This window comes from Bubalus bubalis, chromosome 4 (assembly GCF_019923935.1).
Source record: "Bubalus bubalis isolate 160015118507 breed Murrah chromosome 4, NDDB_SH_1, whole genome shotgun sequence".
Lineage (NCBI taxonomy): Eukaryota > Metazoa > Chordata > Mammalia > Artiodactyla > Bovidae > Bubalus > Bubalus bubalis.
The window spans coordinates 150,038,485-150,063,742 of record NC_059160.1 but is presented as its reverse complement, the minus strand read 5'-3'; the positions used below and the strand labels follow the sequence as shown (position 1 = coordinate 150,063,742).

The 25,258-nt window shown below is 51.7% G+C and overlaps 2 protein-coding genes across 18 annotated transcripts in view; one reads left to right on the top strand and one right to left on the bottom strand.

Annotated features, from left to right (window-relative positions):
• Nucleotides 1-25,258, bottom strand: part of SAMD8 (sterile alpha motif domain containing 8) — a 116,151-nt gene that overhangs the window by 50,410 nt on the left and 40,483 nt on the right. The window lies entirely within an intron of this gene.
• On the top strand, nucleotides 48-14,539 carry DUSP13 (dual specificity phosphatase 13). 17 transcript variants are annotated; one of them, XM_045165567.1, is made up of 10 exons: nucleotides 1,521-1,734; nucleotides 2,525-2,742; nucleotides 3,024-3,156; nucleotides 4,065-4,272; nucleotides 6,607-6,702; nucleotides 7,796-7,890; nucleotides 10,543-10,632; nucleotides 11,600-11,773; nucleotides 13,190-13,410; nucleotides 14,069-14,539. In XM_045165567.1, exons 1-10 carry the CDS (start codon nucleotides 1,526-1,528, stop codon nucleotides 14,269-14,271), a joined length of 1,647 nt encoding a protein of 548 aa, XP_045021502.1. In that variant the 5' UTR covers nucleotides 1,521-1,525; the 3' UTR covers nucleotides 14,272-14,539. The 17 variants fall into 17 exon arrangements, with proteins under 17 accessions (XP_045021512.1, XP_045021502.1, XP_045021500.1 ...); XM_045165565.1 differs by having other exon boundaries at nucleotides 6,607-6,801; XM_045165568.1 differs by lacking the exon at nucleotides 10,543-10,632 and having other exon boundaries at nucleotides 1,524-1,734.

The following is a 25,258-nucleotide window of genomic DNA, read 5'->3' as shown; positions in this document are numbered from 1 at the left end:
TGGGCGTGAGGGGAGGATGGCGATCTGAAACGGCTGCTAGGAAACTCGAGAGAGATGCATTTGGTCCAAAGCTAACGAGATGAGAGATGAGGCGCTAGTACAGGCGGGGCGGGGCCTATGGGATTAGTAAATTGGGGGCAAGAGGGGCTTTTCCCTAATTCCTTGGCAGGGAGCCAGCTCCTCTCCAAGAGCCAACCTCCAGTCATCATTATTACCGTTTATTGCCCCTTTACTCTCTGACTGTCCCTATGCCAAATGCCGTATAAATATATCACTTAATCCTTGTTCCACCCCTGCAGGGTATCACAACAGAGAAGGGCCAAGCAACTTTGCCTCAGGTTAGGCAGTTAATATGTGCCGAAGCCAGTATTCCTACTTAAGTCTAACTTAAGAACCTATGCTCTTCTCGCTTTACTGTACTGCCCCACCCTGAAGGAAGCCCCCACTTCAGGCTTAGCAGTGGCATAAACCAAGTGTAAAACCGCCTTCGACCTGGGCTCCAGCCCCCTCTTCACCTTGCTTCCTCGGGCGGTGCAAGGCAGGTTTCAGTGGCTCTGATGGGAGTGGGGATAGATTCTGGGGTGGACATGAGTGCAGCCTGCTTCCATGGAATGCCCTGGTATGGCCTTTACCCTCAAACCAGACTCAAAGCCAGGTGCAACTGGGAGCCTCCCCACTACAGCTCGTGCCCACCACAAAGCCTTCATGAAGGTATCTGAGAGTGGGCAAGACACCTCACTTCAGCCTACAAGGACCTTTGGCATAAGGACAAATACAGACCTTTCTTTGTTTTTGCTGTGAGGACAAAAGCCCTTATAGGCAAAGGAATCTCCCTCCCACCCAAAAATATTTTTGATGACAGCCCTTTCTTTGGCTCTTCAGAAGGTCGAGGGAAACATTCATCTCTCCCTTCTGCCTCTCTGGCACACTTGGCCCATTTTAGCCTTATCTTTTGAGAAGTCAGCCATCTTCATAACAGTACTATTGTTCAAACTTTCCCCCACAAACCCTGTGGGCACCCTTTAGATGAGGTCCTCCAGGCCTCCTCTCCACATTTCTCAGACTCTGTTACTCAGGAAACTTCCCCTGAGTCCCATAATCCAGAAGCTCATCCAACAGTCATACAGTTTCCATTTAGTATGTGACCCACCCAAACCTGAAGAACTTTTCCCATCATGCATCCTTGGAGCCAACCACCTCCTGCACCTGGATCTCTACCTTAACGCAGTCCTCAGAACCAAATAGCCTTATACAGGACTCTAAATCTATTAACATCTACTATGTGTTGGACTCAGAGTATCTTTTGTTTCAGCTAATCCTTATAATTCTTACTTGAGAGATGAAGAAACTGAGGCAGAGAGGTAAAGTGACTTGCAGAGATATATCTGATTCTCTATTGTCAGGCAGTTTTAGGCTAGGAGGTGACTTGGGGAGGAAAAGGTCCTGTTTTCTCTGGAGGCCCCTGTAATTTGCTGAGTCACTTGCTGCTGTCTCACCTGTCCCTGCCAGTCTCTAGGAAGGAGGAATGACACTGGAGAGGCAGAGAGGAGTGACCACAGAGACAGAGGGGTGGGTGGGCTGGCCCATGGCGGAAACCTCGCTCCCACAGCTGAGGGGAGATGCCGAAGCCACGCCTTGCCCCAGCGTCCTGGAACTGGAGGAGCTCCTGAGGGCAGGGAAGGTTTCTTCCAGCCACGTGGATGAAGTTTGGCCCAACCTTTACATAGGAGATGCGTGAGTGGTAGTTGGCTGAAGGGATGTGGGGGTGAGGACAAGGAGAGACAGTTCTTGGGATCTTTACCAGAGATGGGGGGTTGGGGTGAGAGAAAGGGCAACTTGTTCTGCTCTGAGTTTCCCAAGCCAGGGACCCCTTCGTGCTAGGAACAATGCAGTGATCAAGTGCAGCCACCAGGGGGAGCAGGGACTTTTGCCTGCCTGAAAGAAGGGAGCTCCCAAAGGTTCCCAGAGTCTTCTGGCACATCAGGAACAACTGGTGGGTCTTGGGGATGGGGTGGGGCAAAGGACGGGGAATCGTGGTGATTTGGGGTGAGAGATGGGGTGGACAGAGAGCTCCCCTTTCCGGTTCCAGCCTTCCTCCTCTGGACACAGACTGGGTGAGGAAGGCTGACTGGACGTGAATCAAGGAAGGTGTCACCTTTAAATATTTGCAGATTAGAAGCAGGTATGAGGTAGTGGCCAGGAAGAGCCGGATGTGCAGGGCAGGGCATGGGGCAAGAAGGGAGGTGCAGCTGGGTCCTAGGGCTGAAGCAATCCTTTCCTTCCTGTCCTGGCCATGGCAAGGGTGGATTGCCTCAGGAAGCAAAGAGAGGCTAAAGCTACATCCCTGTACTACCAGCTCCCCTACTAGAAAGCTCCTGGGTGAGGCTGTGAGCCTGAACCCCACAAGTTCCTCTGGCTCCTTCTGGACCCTAATGGATTCATTGCTCTGAAGCAGGGGAAGCAATGAATGAAGGAACAACGCCTCCTTCCCAGACCTCATGGCTTCCCTTCCTCCCCTCCCTAGGGCCACAGCAAATAACCGCTTTGAGCTATGGAAGCTGGGCATTACCCACGTGCTGAATGCCGCCCACGGGGGCCTCTACTGTCAGGGCAGCCCTGACTTCTATGGCAGCAGTGTGAGCTACCTGGGGGTGCCAGCCCACGACCTTCCTGAGTTCGACATCAGTGTCTACTTCTCCTCTGCAGCTGACTTCATCCACCGTGCCCTTAGCACGCCTGGGGGTAGGACCTGGCATCTGAACCCATACTCTACCCAGCTCAGTCATGGGGGGATGTCCAGTTTCCCCTTTAACATCAGTGCCCTCCCATCCCTAGTTTGTAAAAAGTCATCATGTTTTTAAAATCCTCTGCTCAGTGTCCCAGCACTTTATCCAGTAGCATTGCTCCACAGACAGGGAAAGGGAGGCCTGAAGTACAAGGTCATGCCCCGAGTTAGGAGCAGCCCTGGGGCTGGAAGCCAGGTCTCCCAAACAATAAAACAGTTCTTTCTCTGCATCACTCAGCCTTGGGAGATTGCCATCTGGTATCTAGATGTCTGGTTTCTGCCCCAAAGTACTTTCAAATGGAAAAAAAAAGTCTTCTAATACCTGGGTTGCAACAAAGGAGCCTGGGGAAGCTGCCTTGTGTTCATCCTGGGTGAGAGCTGTGCCCCTTGCTACCCGACCCCGGATGAGCCAGTGTCCCTCTCTATACCTTGGTTTCTCATCTGTGTCATGGGAAAGACAAGACTGTGGCTCATAGCACTTTTCAATCCAAAGCATCCTGACCTTCATTTTTCTTCACCCATTCATTCATCAACTATTTATTATCTTCTCTGTGACAGGCATGGAGCTAGATAAGGGGACACTAGATACTTGCCTTAAGCAAAGCAGGGTCCCTGGTGGAAAGACATTCAAAATGTTAAGTATTACATCTGAGCACTACTCAGATGAGTGGGTAAAAGTGAAGAGCGATGGGAGCACAGGACAGGGTCCTGGATTCAGAGGATCAGGAAGTTGGGGGGAATTCCCTCTACAACAGTATTCACTGGGCCCCATGCAAAAAGGATGAGCTGCTTTGTGATTCAGGTGATACCATGAGCAGTCAGGAAGCCGTATCTCAGTGGAATCCTGACAAATGAGTAGTAGATGTTAGTCAGACTGAGAGAAGGGAAAAACTTTTACAAGTAGTTGAAAGAGCATGTGGGAAGGCTGGAGGCCAGGGACCGCGACAGCTTCAAGGGACTGCAAGTTACCCAGTGTTTCCAGAGCTGAGAGCTGGGGTGAGACAGCCTGCGGTGAAGCTGCAAGGTCAGCAGGGCCAGCCCACAGAGAGTCCTAGAAGCCATGTTGGGGTGTGTGTACCCCATCCCAAGGGTAGGCATAAGAGGTGCTGATATACCCACTTGACAGATTGGGAAATGGAGGCCCAGACATGTTGAGTGATTTGCAGAGGGTCACAGAATACACCCAAAGCAGAGCAAGGGAAGGAACTTGGGTCCCCACCTCAGCCACTGGGTGGGCTGGCTGGTGGGAAAGGGTCTTTCAGCAGGATGTCTTCCTCAGCCAAGGTCCTGGTGCACTGCGTGGTCGGGGTGAGCCGCTCCGCCACACTGGTCCTGGCCTACCTCATGCTGCGCCAGCAGCTCTCCCTGCGCCAGGCGGTGATCACCGTGAGGGAGCGCCGATGGGTCTTCCCCAACAGAGGTTTCCTTCACCAGCTCTGCCGGCTGGACCAGCAGCTGCGGGGTGCAGGCCGGAGCTGAGGGGCCAGGTGAGGGTTGGGCAGGGTGTGAGGGGCCAAGGCTGGGTGCAGTGACAAGTGAAAGGTCAGGTGAGGGCTGGGCAGAGGGCAAGGGTGCAACTAGAATAAGGGGTTGGGTGAGGCCTGGCAGAGGACGTGAATGAGAGCAGTTCAGAGGTTGCGTTTCAGGGCTGAGTGGGGCTGGAAGAGAGGGTTGAAAGGGGCTTGGCCCATTCCCATCCTAGGCCTGGCTCAGGCAGCTTGATCGCCAGTCCCTCCCCCTACTCCCAGCCCACCCACAGATTCTCCAGAGCCAGAGAAGATGGAAAGGCTGGGAAAGAAAGGGGTGGGAAGCATAAAATGGAAGAGGTGAGGCCTTCCAAACTGGTCCTGGTGCTGACCTGCCCTACCTCCTTGGCCAAAAGCCTGCGGGGTTCACCTGAACCCCACCAAGATAGGAGCACAGCCAGTCCTGCACCTGAGGGCTGTCTGGCCCGTCCCACACCCCTGCACACCCTCCCCTCAGGTCTGGATCCCAGTCCTTGGTGAAACGTGTGGCTGCAGCTGTTGCTCCAGGTTTAGTTAATCATCATGTCAGCCCCGCGCATCCATTCCCACGATGGAGAAAGAGAATGTGCTCCTGCCGCTGGCCACAACCTCCTCACACAAGCCCTGCTTGATACAAAGTTCTCCTGTTGCCATGCCCTTCAGTTCTTTGCCTTGGACTCAGCACCCAGCTCTCTACCTTCATACCCCACCCAATGTGATCTCAGAGATCTGCAGAAGGACCCTCCCTAACCTCCCTCCCTCTCTGATTCTAGGGACCCCATAGGACATAAAGCTTTCCTGAAGTCTATCCATTTACCTTCTGCCTCCTCCTGTTGCATGTTCAGTGCATCTGGAGCAAAAGCCCTCAGTCCTTAGGCTGCAGAAAAGGGACAGATCCCCTGTATCTCTGTGTGTCCTCTGCCCAAGCCACCTCCCTCCTGCTAGAGGCCCCAGTCTCCCCAGCTGCCCAGTAGAAGGAGCTGGGCTCCCCCTACGCAGCAGCAATGGTGCATCTCAGGCTCCCAGCCCACAGATGGTTGCCAAGGTTCTGCTGTAATTTCTTTGGCATCAGCTCTGTGTTTTCTTCCTGCTCAACTGAGAGGAGGCAGGGGTGTCTCTTCCTGGGGGTGGAGAGGCTGTGGGGGCCCCAGATTGTGAGGCAGCTGCAGAATGCCCACTGCCCTTCTTCTCCCACCATGCCCATGTTGGGGCTGTCCCTGTCTGGCTCCAACAGCTCATCTTCCTTATATTCCATCCCCACTGAGGGCCATCTGAGGGAAGGTTAAGCCTCCAGAAATGCTCTCCACTTCCCCTATCCCACCTCCAGCTCCTGCTACCCATACTGTTCCTTCCTTCATCTCTCCTCAACCTTGACTTTGGCTGTGCCCCACCACCCACTGGCTCAGAAGGGCTGCCAGCTGGAAGTGGGACACTGTCCTGGGCTCTTCTGGGAGTTAGGAGAGTAGCAGCTTTCTCCTCCTGCCAGAGCCTCCCTGGGGCATGAATGAATCTCCCCCCTGCCCACCACCCATAAGAGCTGCTTCTGTCTCTGAATGCATAACCAGCCTAGCCAAGGGGCAGCACGTGAGCAGTATTAACCCTTTCCCATGTGCTGTTAGGAGGATGAGCATCTTGGGGTTGGGAACTGGGGCAGGAAGGAGGTCTCGGTTAGTTTCGAGGGTGAATGCCATGAAAGAAAATAGGGGTTATAGCTGGGGTTGGGATTAGGCCTAAGGCAAAGCTGGGTGGGAAACTGTTGTGGGGGTTCTGCAGGTGTGGCAGCCAGGAGGGGGCTGGGAAGAGCATCTTCCCGTCTTGCTCATTCCTCTAGGCAGGTTTTGGGAACTGGGACAGCAGCACATCTCTGATCGTGCCCAATCACCCCACGTCCTCAGCCTGGGGCCTTAAATCCTCTGACCTCAGACCTCTGCATTCTTCTTTTCAGGCAGCTGGCTTTGGGGGAGTCACTTGGGCTATAGCCTTGCACAATTCCTGGGGCTACATCCACAAAATAGTCTGTGAAGCTGGGGTCCCCAAGAGTTGTGCAGTGAGCAACCTGTGTGACTGTACTCAGTAGTCCTAGGGCTGAAGACTCAGAGGTGAGGGGGCTTTGGAGACAGGTCATCTCTCTTCAAGAGCCTTGGGCCTCAAACTTGCCTCTTTATCTCTTTTGGCACCCATAACCCACTTGATCTTACACAGAGGCTCAAGGCAGAAGCAGGTTTAGCTGGCAGCTCTTGTCCCTGCCCTGGTGAGTCCCGGCCAATCTGAGCCTCGGTTTACCTGCCTGTAACATGGAGTTCATTTCTCCTCCAGAGCTGGGCCTTACTCCCTGCTATGGGGCTCTGCCACTTTGCCCTGGCCCTGCTGGTGCTGCTGGAGGTTGTGGCCCAGGTGGATACCCAGAAGATGGTAAGAGCCCAGTGCGGGGCCCGCCCTAGAGCCTGCAACTCCATCCACTTCCTCCTGCTGCCTGCACTCCCTCTCAGCCATGGCCTCCAGTTCTCACAGGTGGGAAGGGGCTGCCCTCTCAGCCAGGCCCTGAGAACTCCTCTCCCAGGGGCTTTAAGTTCCCCTAGGAGTTGGGGGACATGGGAGTGGGAGGGGCGGTTCTAAGTGCTCCTGATAGCCTGTGGCCACAGCTGCCTCCATCAGCCCTCGCCAGGGCTCAGGGAGCCGCAGTAAGGGCTGAGCCCAGCTTGCTGGAGCTCGGGCTTCAGAGACCCAGAGGAGGCGTGGCTGCAGGTAATCATCTGTGTGGCGGTCATCTGGGGGTGTGAGTGGAGAAGAGTACTGAAGCATGGGTATATGAGGAGGGTCTCTGAAGAGTGAGAATTCTTAACAGACCCAAATCCAAGGTCTCTAACTGAGCTGTCAGCCTTGGAAGGGACTTTAAAGGGATGGTGAGGTCTGCTCCAGGAATGTCTTCTGGGGGAGGAAGGGGTTCACAGAGAACAGGCTGGTTTCCAGACGCACGGTTTCTGACTGCAGGCCGGGCCTGTTCCAAAGACCTGCTCTGAACGCCACTTATATCTTTGTCTGTCTTTCTGCCCACATTTCCCTCAGCCTGATTTGGATCTTAGTCTGGGGCCAGTCCTATAACCTTTGGCTCCCAGCGAGGGGCCCCTGGGCCTGGGTTCTGGCGTCAGCGCTGCCAGGTGGGACGTGATTTGGCTGTTCTCTTCTCCGCTCTCCCCCATGGAGACACCTTCTCGCTTTAACTTGCTGCCCATACTCCACGTGCTCCCCATGAAGACCAAAGAACCTTCCCAATAGGCTTATTCCATCTCCCTTCCTCCTGCCCCACAATCCATGACCACATCCACACACGCCACAGGCAGACCCCCTTGCTAGACTGCCTCTGCTCCCAGCGAGGCCAGGTGCCTGGCTGGGCTTGGCACTGACTGTGCCAGGGGACCCGTGGGGGAGTGGGGAGTGGCAGGGGGAGGCCAGAGGAGGGGAGCAGCACATCATGCTTTATAATTAAACTCCAATCAAAAAATAGAAACAGCATCAAGTGTGCAGAGACAGGCGTCTGAAAGCTGGGAGCAAAAAGTGCCCGTCGGAGAAGACCACAGCCTGGGCCAAATACCCCCACAGGTGGGTAAGCGCCCCTACTCTGGGGGTTGCAGAGCATGCTGGGTAAAGAGGGCCAGGACACCTGTGCCTGTGCATGTCGGGGGTGGGAGAGGCGGCTGCACTGGATTAGTAGAGAGACTGGGTCGGAGATAGAGGCACAGATGAAACCTAGTAATCAGATCAACCTGGGCTTGAATCCTGGCTCCTGTGCTTATTGGCTGTGTGACCTTGGGCATAGTGCTTAATCTTTCTGAGCCTTAGTTTCCTCATCTGTAAAAATGGGGATGGTAAATGTTATCTGCCTCATAAGAGTGCTGTGAGAATTCAGTGAGAAAAATTTAAGCCTTTAGCTCTGTCTGATACAAAGCATATCCTTAGTTAGTGGTAAATACAATAACCATTACTGGACAGAGAAAGACAAATTAAGGAACACAAAGGGAGACCAAGCCTCACGGTCCCATGGGATATGGCTGAGGCTTCAAAGGGTAAGAGTGATGATAATAAGAGTAAGATGCACCACCATTTATTCGGCATCTACCAGGAGGTGGACACTGGGGGAGGTGCCCTAAACACTTCCTTGTCTCATGGCATTCTCACAGCAGCTCCACTGAGAACACTGGCTGAGAAGGCCACGCAGATCCCAGCTCCAGCCCTGAGAACTTGGCCCAGGTCCGCCCTCCTCCAAGGCCAGCACGCAGGGTGCAGGGTCACAGGCAGCTCCCCACTGGCCGCCCGCCTGCCACCCTCCCCAAGGCTTCCTTCGCCAGGCTTTTCACTTGTCCTGCCCTGAGCTCTCTGGCCCCACCTCTTCTGTGGCCACAGTCCCATGTGGTCTGCCTGGAGGAGGAGGAGAGAATGAGCAGGAGGGAAGACCAGGAGGGGGTGGATGGCAGACAGCTGCTCCCCTGCCCTGCGGAGGCCTGAGCCTTGGTCTGAGGCTGTGGCTTGTCGGGTGGTGTGCTGGGGGGCTGTGCGGAAGCATGAGCTCCTGTGAGGGGGTGGAGACAGAGGCAACATAGAGGAGAGAAGAGGCACAAAGGCAGAAAACAGGTGTCTGAACTTGTAAACAGCAGCAACTCAAGAGCAGGAAGAGCACCGCCCACAGGGGCAGCTGCTCAGCTTAAGTGGAGACTCAGGAGGGAGGCAGAAGGGGCACCGAAGGGAGCGGGGTGCAGAGCCTATCCTTGCTGGACATGGGGCCCATGTCTACAGCCGCGTCACCCTGGACGCACCTGATCTTGTCTGGACATCGGGCCCAGGTTTCACCCTGCTGTGGCCAAGAAGGTGCAGGAGGAGGGGTCAGGCAGGACTCTCAGTCTAGATCTGGGGATGGCAGAAGCCAGGGCCTGCTGCAGCCACCGACTTCCCTTCTGTGGGTGTGCCCAGAGCTCTACGGATGAGTCGCTGGGTGGGGGCTGGGCCCTCGCAGGATAGAGCAGACACGTAGGGGGTATATCCATGAGCATCAGGTGTGAGGTCCAAGGTGAGGCCTAACAACAAGTACTCCTACGTTCAAGGAAAAGGCCCCCTTCTCCAGACCTGGGCCTAGGCCCTGAGGAGGCTGAGTCTGGACTGTGGCCTAGCAGCTCTCATCCCCGACCCCTCTGCTGGCTCCTCCATCTCCCAGGAGCCTCCAGGAGGATCAGGGACAAGTTCTGTCTCAGCAGGATTTTGCCGGTCCCAGGCACAGCTGAGCTGCAAGACACCCACTGGACACTGGGTGGCGGCCTTACCCCACACCAAGCTCAGACGCCTGCAGCTGCGCCCGCAAGGCTTCCCAAAGCCCCATCTCACCCCACCTGGGACTCCTGCGGCCCCAGCTGGTAGCTCCAGACCCGTGTGGCTGTTGACCTCTCCACACGCCAACAATACACTTCGCTCTTCCCTGTAGTTTCTGCAAACCCAGCCACTCCTCTCTCATTCTCAGATCAGACCTTCCAGACACTTCTTAAAGCAGGCAAGGCCAGTATCTTTAAGATAAAGAGAAATCATGGCCCAGACAGGAGCTAAGACTTGCTCTTGACCTCAGAATGAGCTGTGGTTAGGCTCTCTGCGCTCTTTCTAAAGTTCTTTTCCCACCACTTCACATAGCCTTCCATCTCCCAGGGCCAAGAGCCTTTAGCCCCAAAGAGACACCAAGCAGAGAGGGGTCCGGAGGTGTGGAAGGACTGCACTTCAGTCCGCAGGGGCCTGCGTCTGCTCTCAGGCCCCACCCCCACCGGTTCCAAGGGGAGGACCTGGAATTCTAGCTGCTTCACAGCGTTTGTGTTCCAGGCGGAACCTGCCCCAGCCTCGTTCTGCTCACGTGCTGGGGTCCTGTCCCTGCACCCACTCCCCCACTCCTGGCCCCAGACCATGCCGTAGGTAGGTGGCAGGCCACTCTGCCTGCCCTGAGAGGTCACAGTGGGGGATGAAAGGGAAAGCCGGGTCTTCGCTTCCGCCCTGCCCTCCCACTGCCCGCTGGGTGAGCCTGGCCAAGCCGGTGGCCTCCTGGGTGCCCATTTCTCTTCCTGGTCCTGGCACCGCCAACCACAGAACAAAGAAGTTCTTCCCAGTTTGTACCTTCCCTAGTTACTGGTTGAAGGGGCCAGGGCCAGTTAGCCAAGAGAGGCACTCCTTCCCAGCCCAGCACCAGGCCCAGGTTCTGGTGCCACTGACATCCCAGCCCTGCAGGGTCTCGGATTCCCTCAGCCAGCTGACTCCTGATACGAGCCACCCCACCGCGGTGAGGCCTGACCTGCAGCACTGGCCTGAGTCACAGGGGTAAGGAGGAAAATCCCAGGGCCTGTAGGCAGACATGGAACAGCTATAGCAGGCTCCCCTGTAGAGAAAGATGGGTTGGCAACCACTCTGGAGTACCCAAAGTGGGTGATGCGAAGGCTGGGGGATGGACCTGAAGGCACAAGAATGGGACTGAAACTCTAGCCTTGCTCCTTAGTGACCATACAACTTTGAGCATCACTTAACCGATTATTCTCTCTGACCTTCAGCTTCCTCCTATGTAAAATAGGGACTTTCCATGAATGAGGCCCCAGCGCCCAAGAGCCATCAGAGCATTCAGCAGGGAAGTGCCAACAAGGGTCATATGGCTCCTTAACTCCAGAGCTGGGCTCTGACCTTCAAGCACCTGAAAGTGGGAAGGGATGGGAGCCTGAGGACCAGCCCTAGAAGCAGCAGAAAAACGGGGCTTGAGATGAGCTGCCCGGTTGTCGGGGTCGAAGTGCCTTCTGTGGGCCACAGCCATCTGGAGTTCTCATCCTTACAAACTCCCAAGTAACCAGAGACATAAGGGGTGGGGTCTGCACTGGATTGCTGCTAAGTCACTTCAGCCGTGTCCGACTCTGTGCAACCCCATAGACGGCAGCCCACCAGGCTCCCCCTGTCCCTGGGATTCTCCAGGCAAGAGTACTGGAGTGGGGTGCCATTGCCTTCTCGGACAGGGAGCTTTGAGGGGCCCTTGAACAAAGTTTCCAACACCAGGGGCCTCTGGAGAGGGTAGGGGAGAGGGCTTTGGCTCTACAGTGGTGACAAGGGGTTGGCTCCTGATTTCTGGAAAGGGTCTAGGCCTCAGCCCCAGCCGAGCTGGTTAATAACCTCATCTGAGATAACTGAGGCCCTTCTGAAGCATCCCAGTGGCACCTGGGCAATGCACATGCCTGGGCCTCCATGTCAGCTGGACCCACCTGTGGGGAGCCTGCCACTTGCCACTGCAGTGTCCACTCTGTTCTAGGATGGACTCGCTGCAGAAGCAGGACCTCCGGAGGCCCAAGATCCATGGGTCAGTCCGGGTGTCCCCCTACCAGCCACCCACGCTGGCCTCGCTGCAGCGCTTACTGTGGGTCCGTCGGGCTGCCATGTTGAACCACATCAATGAAGTCTGGCCCAACCTCTTCCTGGGAGACGCGTAAGTACGAGCCACGGTGGGGGTTGGGGGGAGCAGAAGGGGACCCTCGCCCGCAGCCTGTGAAGAGCAGAGTTGGCACCCTCTTTGCCTCCGACCATCTCTTTTCACATATTTATTTCCTTTTACACTGTTACTACTTTGTGGAACTAGAACATATCCAAGAAAGTGCACAAAGCCTCAGTTTCAGCCCCCAGGTCAAGAAATAAGACATTTCTTGTGCCCCGGAAGCCTCCACTGAACCCTTCTCAGCATAACCTTTTCCCCTGTAGATAACCACTGAGTACTGAAATAGTTATTTCCTTGCTTTTCTTTACAGTTTCACCACTTGTGTTAGTTTTGCCCAGCTTTTAAAGTGATAGGAATCGAGGCATGTTGGGTATTTTGTACCTGGCGTCATCTGCTCAAAACTGGGAGATGCCAGCGGTATGTGTAGCATACAGTTCATTGCTATATATTATTCATTTGCATGTAAATATCACAGTTTATCCATTCTGTTTGAATTGTTTCCACTTTGGGGCTATTATAAACAGAAATTCTAAAAGCATTCTAGTACATGTACCCTGGGAACCACACGTTTCTCTAGGATATATATATAGAGAGAGTGTGCAATATGAGTCATTTTCCCTAAAAGTTGTCTTAAAATCTAGAACATATGGATGAATATATGTGGATGTTATAAGTTTTCTTTAATATTTAGAAAATATAGATCAATATCTTATTAACAATATGACAAATATGTATCTCCCCTACACGCACAGATAACCAGTTATAAAATCCTTGACTTAAAAAAAATGCATACACACGTACATACATAAATGCTTTTTCACAGTTCTTTTTTTTTACAAAAATGGTATCATTTTATAATCTCATTTTGTAATCTGCTTTATATAGGAAACTTTTTAAATGGAACCACACAACATACTTTAAATGCACTTTTAAGCGACATTCTGTTTTGTTATCCTGTTCTTTTCATAGGTTCTCAGGATAGTACCAACACCTTTTCTTGTTCCCCTGCATCTATCTGCCACATTTTAGTGGTTGTGCAGTATTTCATTCAGCTGTATCAATAGTCAGTCTCCTCTTACAGGCTACTTAGTGATTCTCCCCGCCCCCCACTTTTTCTCTATCTTAAATATCACTAGATACAGTTTACATTTGTCTGTGAGCACATTTGGAATTCTTTAAGTTCCTAGGAGCCTGGGGCAAGTGCAGGTTTCTGAGGCTTCTAATGCATGTGGCTGAATTGCCCTCCAGAAGAGCTGGCCCAAGTGACATGGAGCCCTTTCACCCAGACCAGTTCACTGATTCCAGGCTCTACCCTTGGAAGAGGTCAGCAGAGGAGGCCACGGGGTGAATTCCAGCACAGCCAGGGCAGACTCAGTGACCTCTAACCCACCTCCTCCTGTGCCCCTCCAGGTACGCAGCCCGGGACAAGAACAAGTTGACCCAGCTGGGCATCACCCATGTTGTGAATGTCGCTGCAGGCAAGTTTCAGGTGGACACAGGTGCCAAGTTCTACCGCGGAATGCCCTTGGAGTACTATGGCATCGAGGCTGATGACAACCCCTTCTTTGACCTCAGTGTCTACTTTCTGCCTGTTGCTCGATACATCCGAAGTGCCCTCAGTGTTCCCCAAGGTCAGCTGCTGGGGAAAGAATGGGAATGGAGAGGGTTGCAGGCGGGATCTGGGGTTATCTACTTTTCCAATACGTGGATGGTGGGATCCTTTAGCAACCCTCCCACCCCAGGGGGCTCACTACTAGCATTTAGTGAGCAGTCCCTTCGGGGGGGAACCTCACCCTTGAGACTAACAATCATAGATATAACTAAGGTCTGGTGTGGTCATCAGGGTAACCATATCCCCCAGTAAGAGGCCAGGTGTTGGCAGAAGATCCAAGACCTAGCAAGGGCTCTGGAGTGGGTTCCTCTATGCTGAGGCCTTGGTGTGGAACTGCAGGGGCAGGGGAGAGGGAAGGACGGAGGACAGGGAGGTGGGTGGACACCCGTGAAATCTGATGCAAACCCAGGGGACTCCAGGAGTACTGACCCTCACCATGCTAGAGTTGCAAAGGATGCCTGTTGCAAAGGAAGCACCCTGGAGCAGGAGAAGGGGATTCCAGCTGCTACCCTTAGCCCTGCCACTAACATGCTGTATGACCTCGAGCGAGTCCCTTTCCTCTCGGGCCTCAGCAGTAAGGACAGTGTCAGTATCCCGGGATGCTGTGACAGCTGGGCAGAAGCATCTCTGACTCCCTCGGCGACGGGTGCCTGATGCCCGGCTGGGTCTCCCCACAGGCCGCGTGCTGGTACACTGTGCCATGGGGGTGAGCCGCTCTGCCACAGTTGTTCTGGCCTTCCTCATGATCTGCGAGAACATGACGCTGGTGGAGGCCATCCAGACAGTGCAGGCCCACCGCGATATCTGCCCCAACTCGGGCTTCCTCCGGCAGCTCCAGGTCCTGGACAACCGACTGGGGCGGGAGACGGGGCGGCTCTGACCTGGTGGGCAGCCCGGAATCCTGAGCCTCTGGCCGGCACGGCCCACCTAACCAGCCTGCACCTGGGGGCCTTGTTTCCGGTGACCTTGAGATGTTAATAGCAAGTGGGGGCTTAGCTGAGGCAGAGGCAGGGAGAGCTGGTGGTGACCTATTTAGCAGGTGGATTTTCCCTGACCCAATCCAAAGATTCTTTATGCAAAAGAGAGTTCAGTCTGTCTCTATAATAAAAGGTTCATCATAATAAAGACTTCATCTTCTGGTGAGTTCATCTGCTGGTGAAGGTTCATCTTCTGGCGGTTTGTGGGGCAGTGGCTCACTCCTAGGATGGTCAGGAGGTTCCAGAAGGCTAGACAACCTATGATGGCAGTCTAGAGACAGAGTCTGAGTCCACTGTCTGAATAAAGACCCAAGTTTGAGGCATCACCATCCTTCACATGCCTGCCCTGTATCAAAACCGACTGTCGAAACGTGCTGTGCGCACACATGCTGGTATCTCCTGAATCCAGTCAGGCTTTTCATCCTCATTCTGCTTTTAAAAGCACTGACTGAAATCACAGAAGCCTAACAGAGGCATTAAACAAGAGGGTAGGAGACACGCCAAAATTCTTGGTGAAGGATGGTTATGATAGGGCAACAATGGCTTTGCGTTTCTTACTTCTTGTGCCCTAATAAAATAGAACAGTGCAAAAAGCCCCCAACTCCTCACCTGTACATGAGGTATTTATGAGGATTAAATGGGCTGGCTTTCCTTTGACCTTTCTGCCGGTTCCTATGTAGCCCTTGCCTCCTCCAGCTGACCCCTGCTGAATGCAGAACTCTTGAGAGTTCTGGCCTCTGCATCTTCTCTCCCTCTGTGTTCTCACTCCTTGGAGGGGGGTGGTCCTCTTGCTCCCACAGCCTCAGTCCACATCTCTAGGCGGATGACTCTCAGACCCCTGTGGTGGCCCAATTTTCTTTTCTGAGCTCAAAAACCTCAGTATACTACTGGCCACCTTCATTTGAATACTGCACTTGAATTTCAAACTGAACTTTCATCACTTCCCACCCGGACCCATTCCTCTTCCTAGTTCCCACTTTAGTGTTCTGATGGACATTATCGCCCAAGCCAGTGGTGGGTGTCACCCTGGACTCCTGCCTTTCTTCCAGTTGGCCTACCAACTCTATCTCCTCAAGCGAGCTCGGATCTGCTCATTTAGCTTCATCTTTGCCGACTACCCAAATTCAAGCCACGTCACCTCTCACCTGGCTTCCTGCTCAGCCCGATGTTTTCTCTGCCTCTAGCCTTGCCCCTCCCAATCTCCATGCAGGCCCCAGACATCTTACTAAAATGAAAATCTGATCAGATCACTCTAACACTTACAGCCCCCCAAAGACAGACAGCTTGACAAAGTATAAAGATTCTTCATTTTCTGAGAATTTCTCATGTCGCCAGACATTTCTCTTCTAATTCTGTTCCCATACATGCCGTGTAATTAAGAAATACTAAATCCACCTGCACTTTCCAGAAATGTTCCACTCTCTTACCTCTTGGTGCTTTATACATGCTTCAGGTTACACCGCCTGAATGCACATCCTCACACGTTTTCACTGGGGTCTCTTTGAGATGTATCAGTTTAGATGTCACTTCTGGGGAGCCCCCTGGACCCTGCAAGTCTCAGTGAAGTGTTCTCCCTCAAGCTATCAAAATGTCCATCTACCCCTTGTGTATCACCTGTCATCTGAATTGTAAGTGCCCGGGGCTCTGTCATTCTTTTCCAGCTGGCAGCCTCTCACCAGGCTTTCTCTGGGCTCAAGGACCCCAAGACTCCCACTCTCTCTGGCTGTAACCCTACCTTCAGGGAGGGTTCTGTGTTACTGTGCCCTCTCTACGGGGGCCACCAGGTGGAGTGGCTCCCCAGCTGGCCCCAGGACTGGGCCTGCCTCCATAGGGGACCTCCTCTCCTCCCAGCCCCACCTGCCACGGCATCTCACCATTTGGTCACCCTGACTCCCTCTTCCCAGCTCATCTTGTCTCCTTGGGCCGCCTCTGACCTCTCTCTTTGCTCCCCTGCCAAGGCTTTCTGGGGACAACCCAACCCTCTCCTGGGGGCTTAAGGAGTCTGTATCCTTCTCTACCATCTGCTGTATTTCCAGAGGGCAAGTCCTTTTCCTTTGTTGCAAATCAAAAAAAAAAAAAAGAAAAAAAAAAAAAAAAAGAGTCACCTCTGACCAAACCAGTAGACCTAGTTCCAAGTCATGGTGCTCAACTCAGGGAGCTGAGCACAGGATGTGTTTTAGGACCCACTCACTCCTGCAATTTATGAACCGTACACACATGTACCGCCCTCTCTGGGTCATAGAGATTTAACATCCCCATCTTACAGATGAACAAACAGGCTCAGAGAAGCTAAAAGGAGGCTGGATGTTGCCTGCCGGGTCCAGGATCTCTGGGTTCTGGCCGTGAAGGACAGGTGCTGCCCAACAACTCCCATTCTCCTCCCTGCAGCACTGGTACTTAGTCCCAGCTGGCTGCCTCAGGTGCTCTCTGGGCCTCTTCCAAAGGGTCAACACATGTCCCAGCGGAAGTCTGTGCCCAACCAGGCAGGATGGAGAACCTCTCGGCTTTTCCCTTGGGTTAGTGAAGCCTATAATTCTCCAGAGCAGACAAAGCTAATCCTTGCCCCATAGCCCAGCCTGCCCACCCCCAATTCCCTTGGATCCCCTTGCTCTGCCTGACAGCTCAGCCCTTGTTGCTATTTCCTGCTCATGCATGGTCAGCAGGATCCAAAATAGTGGCTCCAGAAACTAGTCTCTAAATCAACATCCGGGTCTATAACTGTGGGCAGCTGGCCCTTGCTGGCTGGGTGGAGCACCTTGAATCTGGAACAGAGCCATAGCCTGGGCCTGGGGCGTTTGTTTCAGCAGGTTACCTTCTTGGGGATCTAAGGGTTGGACTCAGATTCTGGGCATATGGGGTGAAGAAGGCAGGGAAAGACAAACATGCCCCAGAGCACCTGAGGAAACAGGTTGAGCTCCAGACTGGCACCTCTACCAGGAAGCCTTCCTGCTGCCACACTTGGCCCAGGAAGTCTGTGATGAAGCATCTGCTCCTCCTGTTCTATGGAGCAGGCTCGTGAAAGAAGTGAGGTGTTGTTAAGACCATGAACTTGGACTGTGGTTATATAAGACGTTAACATTAGAGGAAGCTGCTTGAAGGGTAGCTAAGAAATGTCCCTGCTATCTTTTCAACGTCTGTGCATCTAAAATTATTTCAAAATAAAGTGTTTTTACAATTTGTTGACAAGTACTGAATGCTTTGTGTATGCCAGGTACTATGCTGAGTGTATTAGATACATTACATATCTTTTTTTTTTTTTTTCAGTTTCATCATCATGTTTTATTTCTTTAGAAAGAAACCAGAAATCAAATATGGCAAAATGTTAAAATTTGACAATATTGAGTTGTGGGAGGTACAGATATCTGGTTTTCCTTTTTTTTGGTATTTTTAAACTATTTCCTAGTTAAAAAATATAAATTGACTAAACTTTTAAAATGAGAGACAACCGATTCTCTATATTTAAAACCCACCAGCAAATGGGTTTTAGGAAATATTCTGAATTTAAATGATGCTGTTATTATTTGCTTTGAAAAAGTGAAAGTCACTCAGTCCATGGAATTCTTTAGGCCAGAATACTGGAGTGGGTAGCCTTTCCCTTCTCCAGGGGATCTTCCCAACCCAGGAATCGAACCCAGGTCTCCCACATTGCAGGCGGATTCTTTACCAGCTGAGCCATAACGAAAGCCCAAAACACTGGAATGGATAGCCTATCCCTTCTCCAGATCTTCCCAACCCAGGAATCAAACCAGGGTCTCCTGCATTGCAGGCAGATTCATTACCAACTGAGCTATCAGGGAAGCCCATTATTTGTTTTAGGCCTAAAATACTGCAAATTCATGTTATCCTTTGAAAACCTTCAAGAGGCTTGATTATAGCTAATCTTGCATCAAGAAAAAAGGTAATCATGACCAGTTTATAGGGTTTAGATGAAATAACTATGATCAAAGGGAAGCTAGGTCAGTCACACTATACAACTGACTCTTGAGGAACACAGGTTTGAACTGCTTAAGTCCATTTATAGACAGGTTGTTTCCAATAGTAAATACTTTAGTACCATACGATATATGGTTGGTTGAATCCACCAATGTAAATCAGTGATACAGATCTGGAGGAACCATGGAAACAGAGGAACTTTGTATTAGGAGAGCCAACTGTAATACGTTATATACATGAATTTTCAACTCTGTGGAAGGGTCTGTGCCCCTAACCCCCTTGTTCAAAGGTCAACTATACATTTCATTTAATCCTCACAACCCTATGGGGTAAGTCCAATTATCGGCCCATTTTACAGACAAGAACATCAATGCAGAGAGGTTAAGACAGATAGCAGCTAACTTTGAGCAGCTTAACCTGAGCATTAAGCAGGCTTGTGGCTCTGACCAACAGAGTTTATCTCTCAGAACACAAGTTGATGGGTGGAAGCGGGAGCAAGACGGGAGGATGTAGATCACTTCCCCTCTAGTTCCCAGGGCCAGAACTCAGTCACGTCACACCTAGGTGCAGAAGCGGCTGGGAGACGTGGTCTAGCAGGGTGCCCAAGAACAAAAGGAAACTGCAGATGCTGGTGATCATGAGTAGGCATTCCCAGAGCAGACACTGATACGAGATACAGTGAAGTCGCTCAGTCGTGTCCGACTCTTTGCGACCCCATGGACTGTAGCCTATCAGGCTCCTCCGTTCCTGGGATTTTCCAGGCAAAGGTGCTGGAGTGGATTGCCATTTCCTTCTCCAGGGGACCTTCCCGACCCAGGAATCGAACCCGGGTCTCCTGCATTGCAGGCAGACGCTTTACCGTCTGAGCCACCAGGGAAGCCCCCTGTGAGATATATATAATCAGTTAATTCTCATAAGCCATAGCAGTAGATACTATTTTTAATATTCCCATATTACAGATGTGAAAACTGAGGTTCAAGGAGAATTTAAGTAAACTTTCTCAAGGTCACTTAGCTAGCAGTGGTAGAACCATACTACAAACTCAGTCAGCAAGCCTATTTTTTTAAACACTTCCTGAGCCTTCATTCTGCGTTGGTCTTTAGTGATTTGCTTGCCCATGGAATTTGGGGCAGAAGTGGTATATTCTGGGACTTCTAAGGCTGGGTCATAAGGTGCCTCACAAACTTCTGCCCGGAGCTCTAGGAACACTCTCTTTGGGAGCCCCAAGCTACCCAACAAGACATCTGACTCCCCCAAGGCCATGAGGCTGGAGCAGCCATGCATAGGGGAACTGGTTGACCGGCCCTGCTGAGTCCAGCCTTCAAGCCGAGACCCTAGACCTTACAGTGATCTCCTCTTGGACCCTTCAGATCAGCACACTTGCCAACTGAATACCATTTGGAATAGGTGTCAGTGCCATGTGGAACAGAAGAACAGTCCACTTGACCCTGCCTGAATTAAGGACCCACAAAATCATGAGATAAAACAAAATGCTCTCAAGCCACAAACGCTTGGGGTAGTTTGTTACACGTCAACAGGTCAACAGCAGCAGAGCCAGTATGACCAGAAGTCCCAGCTGTTAAATGCTAAATCAGCCTCCAGAGGAACGGGTGAATGGAAAAAGGACAGAGCAGTCACATCAATCCACCCAGGTGCTGGGTGCATGAAGGCAGCGTCACCGTACAGGGAGGACAGATGACAGTGAAGCCCTGGCTTCTCACTGCCAAGAGCCCCACTGGAGAGCAGAGGATGGTTAGAGGCCCGGGGGAATGCTGGTGGTAAAGGCTTTGGGGTGGACAAGGTGGGGAGGCTGCCAGGAATGGAACATCCCCCTCCTCTCCCAAGCTCTGTTCTAAGCTACAGCTACCTAACTTCCAGGCAAACACACTCCTGCTGACTTCCCTGCCCCCAGGAGGCCCCTGTGGGTCTGCTGGCCTCTGGTTCACAGCCTGGCCTTGACACCTGCTTCCTCCACTTTCTCCCCAGGGCAGCTACAGTATGAACTCTGTAGCCCTGGGGCCTCGTGGAAACCTGGTTTGAGGAAAACTCAAAGGGAAATACCCTACCCTACCGCTAGCTGCCCTGCTCCCCCGTCCCTGGCAGGCAGGAGGAATGGGCTACCAGTGTTGTCCCTTTCCCCAGATCACTCAGTTCTTCTCAGGTTATGCCCCCAGGTTTCTGCACTAATCTCTTTATCCATGTTCCTTGAGCCAGCTGATGTCTGGTTAGCCTGGCCCTCTCTCCTGGGGAGTTGCTAGAATCTCCCCTCTTCTGAGATTTCCGGCATCCCAGCCCCTACTTCAGAGCCTTCCATCAGCCCATCCCTCGAAACACTTCCCCTTTTACAGCCCTGTGCAGGTATGACTCTGTCTCCTATACCCTCTAGGGCCACACTGGGGTTCCTGGGACCCATAACTGGGACTCCATCAGACTAGTTTTCAAGCCTCCCAGGGCTCTAGCTTAGTGCTGTTGACTGCTAGAGCCTCCTGATTCTGGAAGCAACTACAGCAGAGGGTTGCACATTAAGCAGACATGAGAAAATACACATGTGCGTTTAAAGAACTGAGGGCAGGTTAATTTCCCCAGGATCACAAGGGTGCTAGCAAGGCACGTCTTCACTTGGCTGTTGAACTTGCAGGTAGGACTACAAAGGGGAAACTTGGGGTGAGGTGGAGGGGCTCTCACGGCCCCTCATAGACCATCCCACACAGACAGCACTCTGTACGGCCCATGAAAGATCCCCTCACATCAGTGCCTCTTTCTGAGGGACTCCTGGTGTCACACACTCTGTACCATATGACTCTACGGCTCTGCTGTCCTAGCCATAGACGGTTGTACCAGGATGGGCACCTGGGCACGGCCTTCAGTTTGTTCCCCATGTCCATCCTCCCCTTTTACTTTGGTGAAGAACCTCAATTGTTAGCTGGGTGGCAATGCACCCAGCCAAGTGAAGTGGAGTTGCTCAGTCGTGTCTGACTCTTTGCCACCCCATGGACTGTAGCCCACCAGGCTCCTCCGCCCATGGGATTCTCCAGGCAAGAATACTGGAGTGGGTTGCCATTTCCTTCTCCAGGAGATCTTCCCAACCCAGGGATCAAACCCGGGTCTCCCGCATTGCAGACAGATGCTTTACCATCTGAGCCACCAGGTAAGCTCTACTTTGGCACCCAGCCAAAGTAGAACGTTTTTCAACCTCCCTAGTAGGTAACTTTGGCCAAGTGACTATGTTCTCTGTTCAATAAGATGTAGTGAATTACTGTGTGGAACTTCTGATAAGTCTCCCTGAAGGGCAATGTGTGTTCCACTTAAGGGCGAGAATGGGATTGGCTGGGATCCCTCCTAGTCCTGGACTCCACTGCCTCTACACCCCCTTTACATGAGAGAGAAAGAAATGTTTGTCTTGGTTAAGCCCCTGTTTTTCAATTCTCTGTTACTTGCAGCCAAGCTGGTCTTAACTGTTGTTCTCCTGACCCTCAGGTAGTCAGAGGCCTGTGGACTGGTCTGATGTAAGAGGCTGCCATTGATGAAGAGCAGCTGACAATTAATGAGACCCCACGTAAACCTGGTCACTGGAGTTATGGCGTATTCTGGGAGATACTCCCATTCGCCAGGAGATTCCTTGTTTTCCAGTGTATTCTTACAATGAACCCCTGAGGTCACTGGAGAGTGAGTTTATCCTTGGGTACCTGAAAGAACCTCAACTATTTCCTTCCTGAATTTCCATCAGACCCCTGGTATCCCCTGAAAAAAATGAGTTGGGCAGGACAGTGGGTCAGTGGAGGCAGGTCTGTCGCAGAAACAGCCACTGCACAGGAGGAGCTAGCCTTACCCCTCTTACTCTTGGTCTGGCTTTGTGCCTCCCAAGAAGCAGCAATACATCTCCAGACAAGGAGATTACAACAGACACTGCCACTGCTGAGCTGAGCGGCCCGGGGTGGGAATGGGGCGGCAGGAAGAACAGGAGCCTTGGACACGGGTTTCCATTCAGACTCCATCCTTTAACCAGCTATGTGAGCCTGGACTGACAGTCAGCTGCTCTGAACCTCACATTCCTCAAGGGCAAAAGCAGGACAGATGCCACACTGCACAGGGCTCTTGTGATGATGGAAACAGGGGAGCAGCCCAGTGCCTGGCACACAGTAAGTCCTTCACAAAAGCTTGTGTTTCTTTCCTTCCTGCTGAGAAAGCCAGGAGCCTTGAGAAGGAATATCTGGATCTCCATCCTTCCTGGCTGGGGAAGGGAGGCCTGGTCACATAGGCCCCAAGAGAGATGCAGTTTTTTTCCATTAACTTCTCAGAACAGCAATGGGGCCCAGTGAGGTGTTCACCACCAGCCCATTTCTAAGAGGCCATCATCTGGATTTACTTTCTCATTCTTTTAAATAGATGTATATGATTTATACACTTTTGCCAATGAGTTTTACACGTATAAGAGGCTCTGCATTCTATTACATATAAGTTTCTTAGATATTGTTGTAAACTTACATTAGGATATTAGACTGTAATGATAAATGTAGCCCTCTTAGCTAAAGCCCTCGTTATCCAAACACTAGAATTTTTGCTTAATGAAAAGAGTTTTACAGGCTCTCCAGACCCCCAGTTCATCTTTATTCTGGTCCTTAACTTAGGGAAGAAGAGAGAAAAGTTAAATGCTTCCCACAGTCTCACACACACACACACACACACACACACACACACATGCCTGAAGCAGGCTTATGAGAAAAATCTGGAATGTCTTGGAGTTTTTGTTTCTTTTTTTTTCCAATTACAACTCAATAAAAATGCACTCGTAAAAGTTCTAGATAAGCAACAGCTTTGCCAGCAGGATGGGGCTACCCACTTCCCAGGGAAGCCTGCCTGGTGTGATGGGCAGGGGACTAAGGGAGGGCAGGAAGCCAAAGTTGGTTGCTTTATGGTCTCCCCTGCCTTCTCCATACAGCACACATACAATGGGCTCCTCTGAGGAACTGGGAACAGCCCGTGCTATAGAAGAGGTGGGGGGCAGCCTCCTCCTTTCTGAGAGGCCAGTCTGTCCAGCCAAGAGACCAGCAGGAGTAAAGCCTTATATCAGGCATAATATTTTGAAAATATTCAATGACTGTGTCTCCCCCATGAACAAGTTGCTTAGAAGTAGAGTTGCCAGATAAAATACAGGATACCAGTTAAATCTGAATTTCAGATAAACAACAAATAATTTTTTATTATAAATATGTCCCAAATATTATAGAGGACATTTGTTCTCATTGTTTAGTCTCTTAAGTCATGTCTGACTCTTCTATGACCCCTGTGGACTGCAGCCGCCAGGCTCCTCTGTACATGGGATTTCCCGGGCAAGAATACTAGAGTGGGTTGCCATTTCCTTCTCCAGATGATTTTCCCAATCCAGGGATCGAACCCAAGTCTTCTGCATTGGCAGTGGATTCTTTACCACTGGGCCACTAGGGAAGCCTGCAGAGGAGATGCGTAAAATAAAAATGTATTTGTGAATCAGTCAACCCTACCTGGAAGTCACTTCACTTTTATAGCCCCTGACAAATGGGAAAAAGAGGCCAAATCCAGTAAGAGGAGGCCCAGAGGATTTTCCGGTGAGAAAGAAAAAGTCAGTGAGTGACTGGAGAGAACAAGTAGTAGAGGAGGGGCAGGAGTGGTGACCCCCATTCTCTAAGACAGGGTCCCGGGGACGAAGTGAAAGGTATAGAGAGTGCCTTGCAATCTTTACTTATTTTTTCTGGAAGGCAGACATTTTGCCGGACATGAGCAGCAGCCAGGCTCAAGGGGCCCCACAGCATCAAGGCTCCCTCCCCACCTTTATGGCTCTTGCAGCAAACCCTGATGTACTACTTCCACAATCCATATTACAATAGATCCACAGTCTGGCTTGCACAGTGGAAGAGGATTCTGAGTTTGAGCCTTTAACTGGAAAGCTGGGATGTTATTATTTAGCAAATTTAAGTGTCTGAAATTCCCAGCAGGTGGGGAGCGGGCTTGCAGGGAAGGGTAGAAGAGCTAAAGATAAATAAAGAGGCCTCAGTTCCTTTGCACATCCCAGCGGAAAGAAGAACAGCAACATGAGGATGGTGGCGCAGCCTCTCCTGCTGTTACCTTTCCCTCCACTTGTAGAACTCTGCCCAGCACGTGAGAGGCGCTCTGGGAAGGGCAGAGTGTGTGAATTTTCCGTGCGCTCTAAGCCAGACTGACTGTGGCAGTGAGGGTCTCTCCAGGCCCTGGGCACACCTGGTGCCCCTCGAGAACTGGCCTCAAGGACAAGTCTGAGACCGTGTGACCAGACACCAAAGTAGTGAGGTTGCTTAAGAAAACACGAGCTTCTTTCCTAAGATGCAGCAGCAACTTGGGCAGGGAAAAGTTACACCATCAGAGTCAGAGAACCTTTATTAAAACAACAGCACCACTATGTGCTAAGGCCTGTGTTAATTAAGTACTTCATATCATTTCATTTCACAACAAATACCTCAAAGTCAAATTCACCAGGTAGTTCTTTACAATCAGCCAGCCAATACCTGGACTCTAACTTCTCAGGAACCCTGTCACTACCATCGTTGAGCCCGTAAGGCACCAGCATCTCTTCCCTGAACTACCAGAGCAGACCCCTCCCGGGTACACTACTTGTTCACCACATTCCATTCCCCACATACCGGTCAAAATGTTCTTAAAATGCACATCAAATCATGTATGCATCCTCCCTGGCATAAAACCCAAACTCCTTACCATGACCACAAGGCCCCATGGTTACAGGCCCTCGTATGCCAACATTCTCATCTTCTTCACTCTGGTGTAACCACACTAGCTGTTCAAAGCATTAGGGTCCAGGCTAGGTTACTGTGAGAGAGTCCAAAGCACAGTGACTTAAGTAACTGTTTATTTCTCTCTGGTGTCACTGTTCGAAGGTAGGTGGGCAGTCCAGACTGGTTAGGGGACTCAGCTCCAAGGGGTCATGCA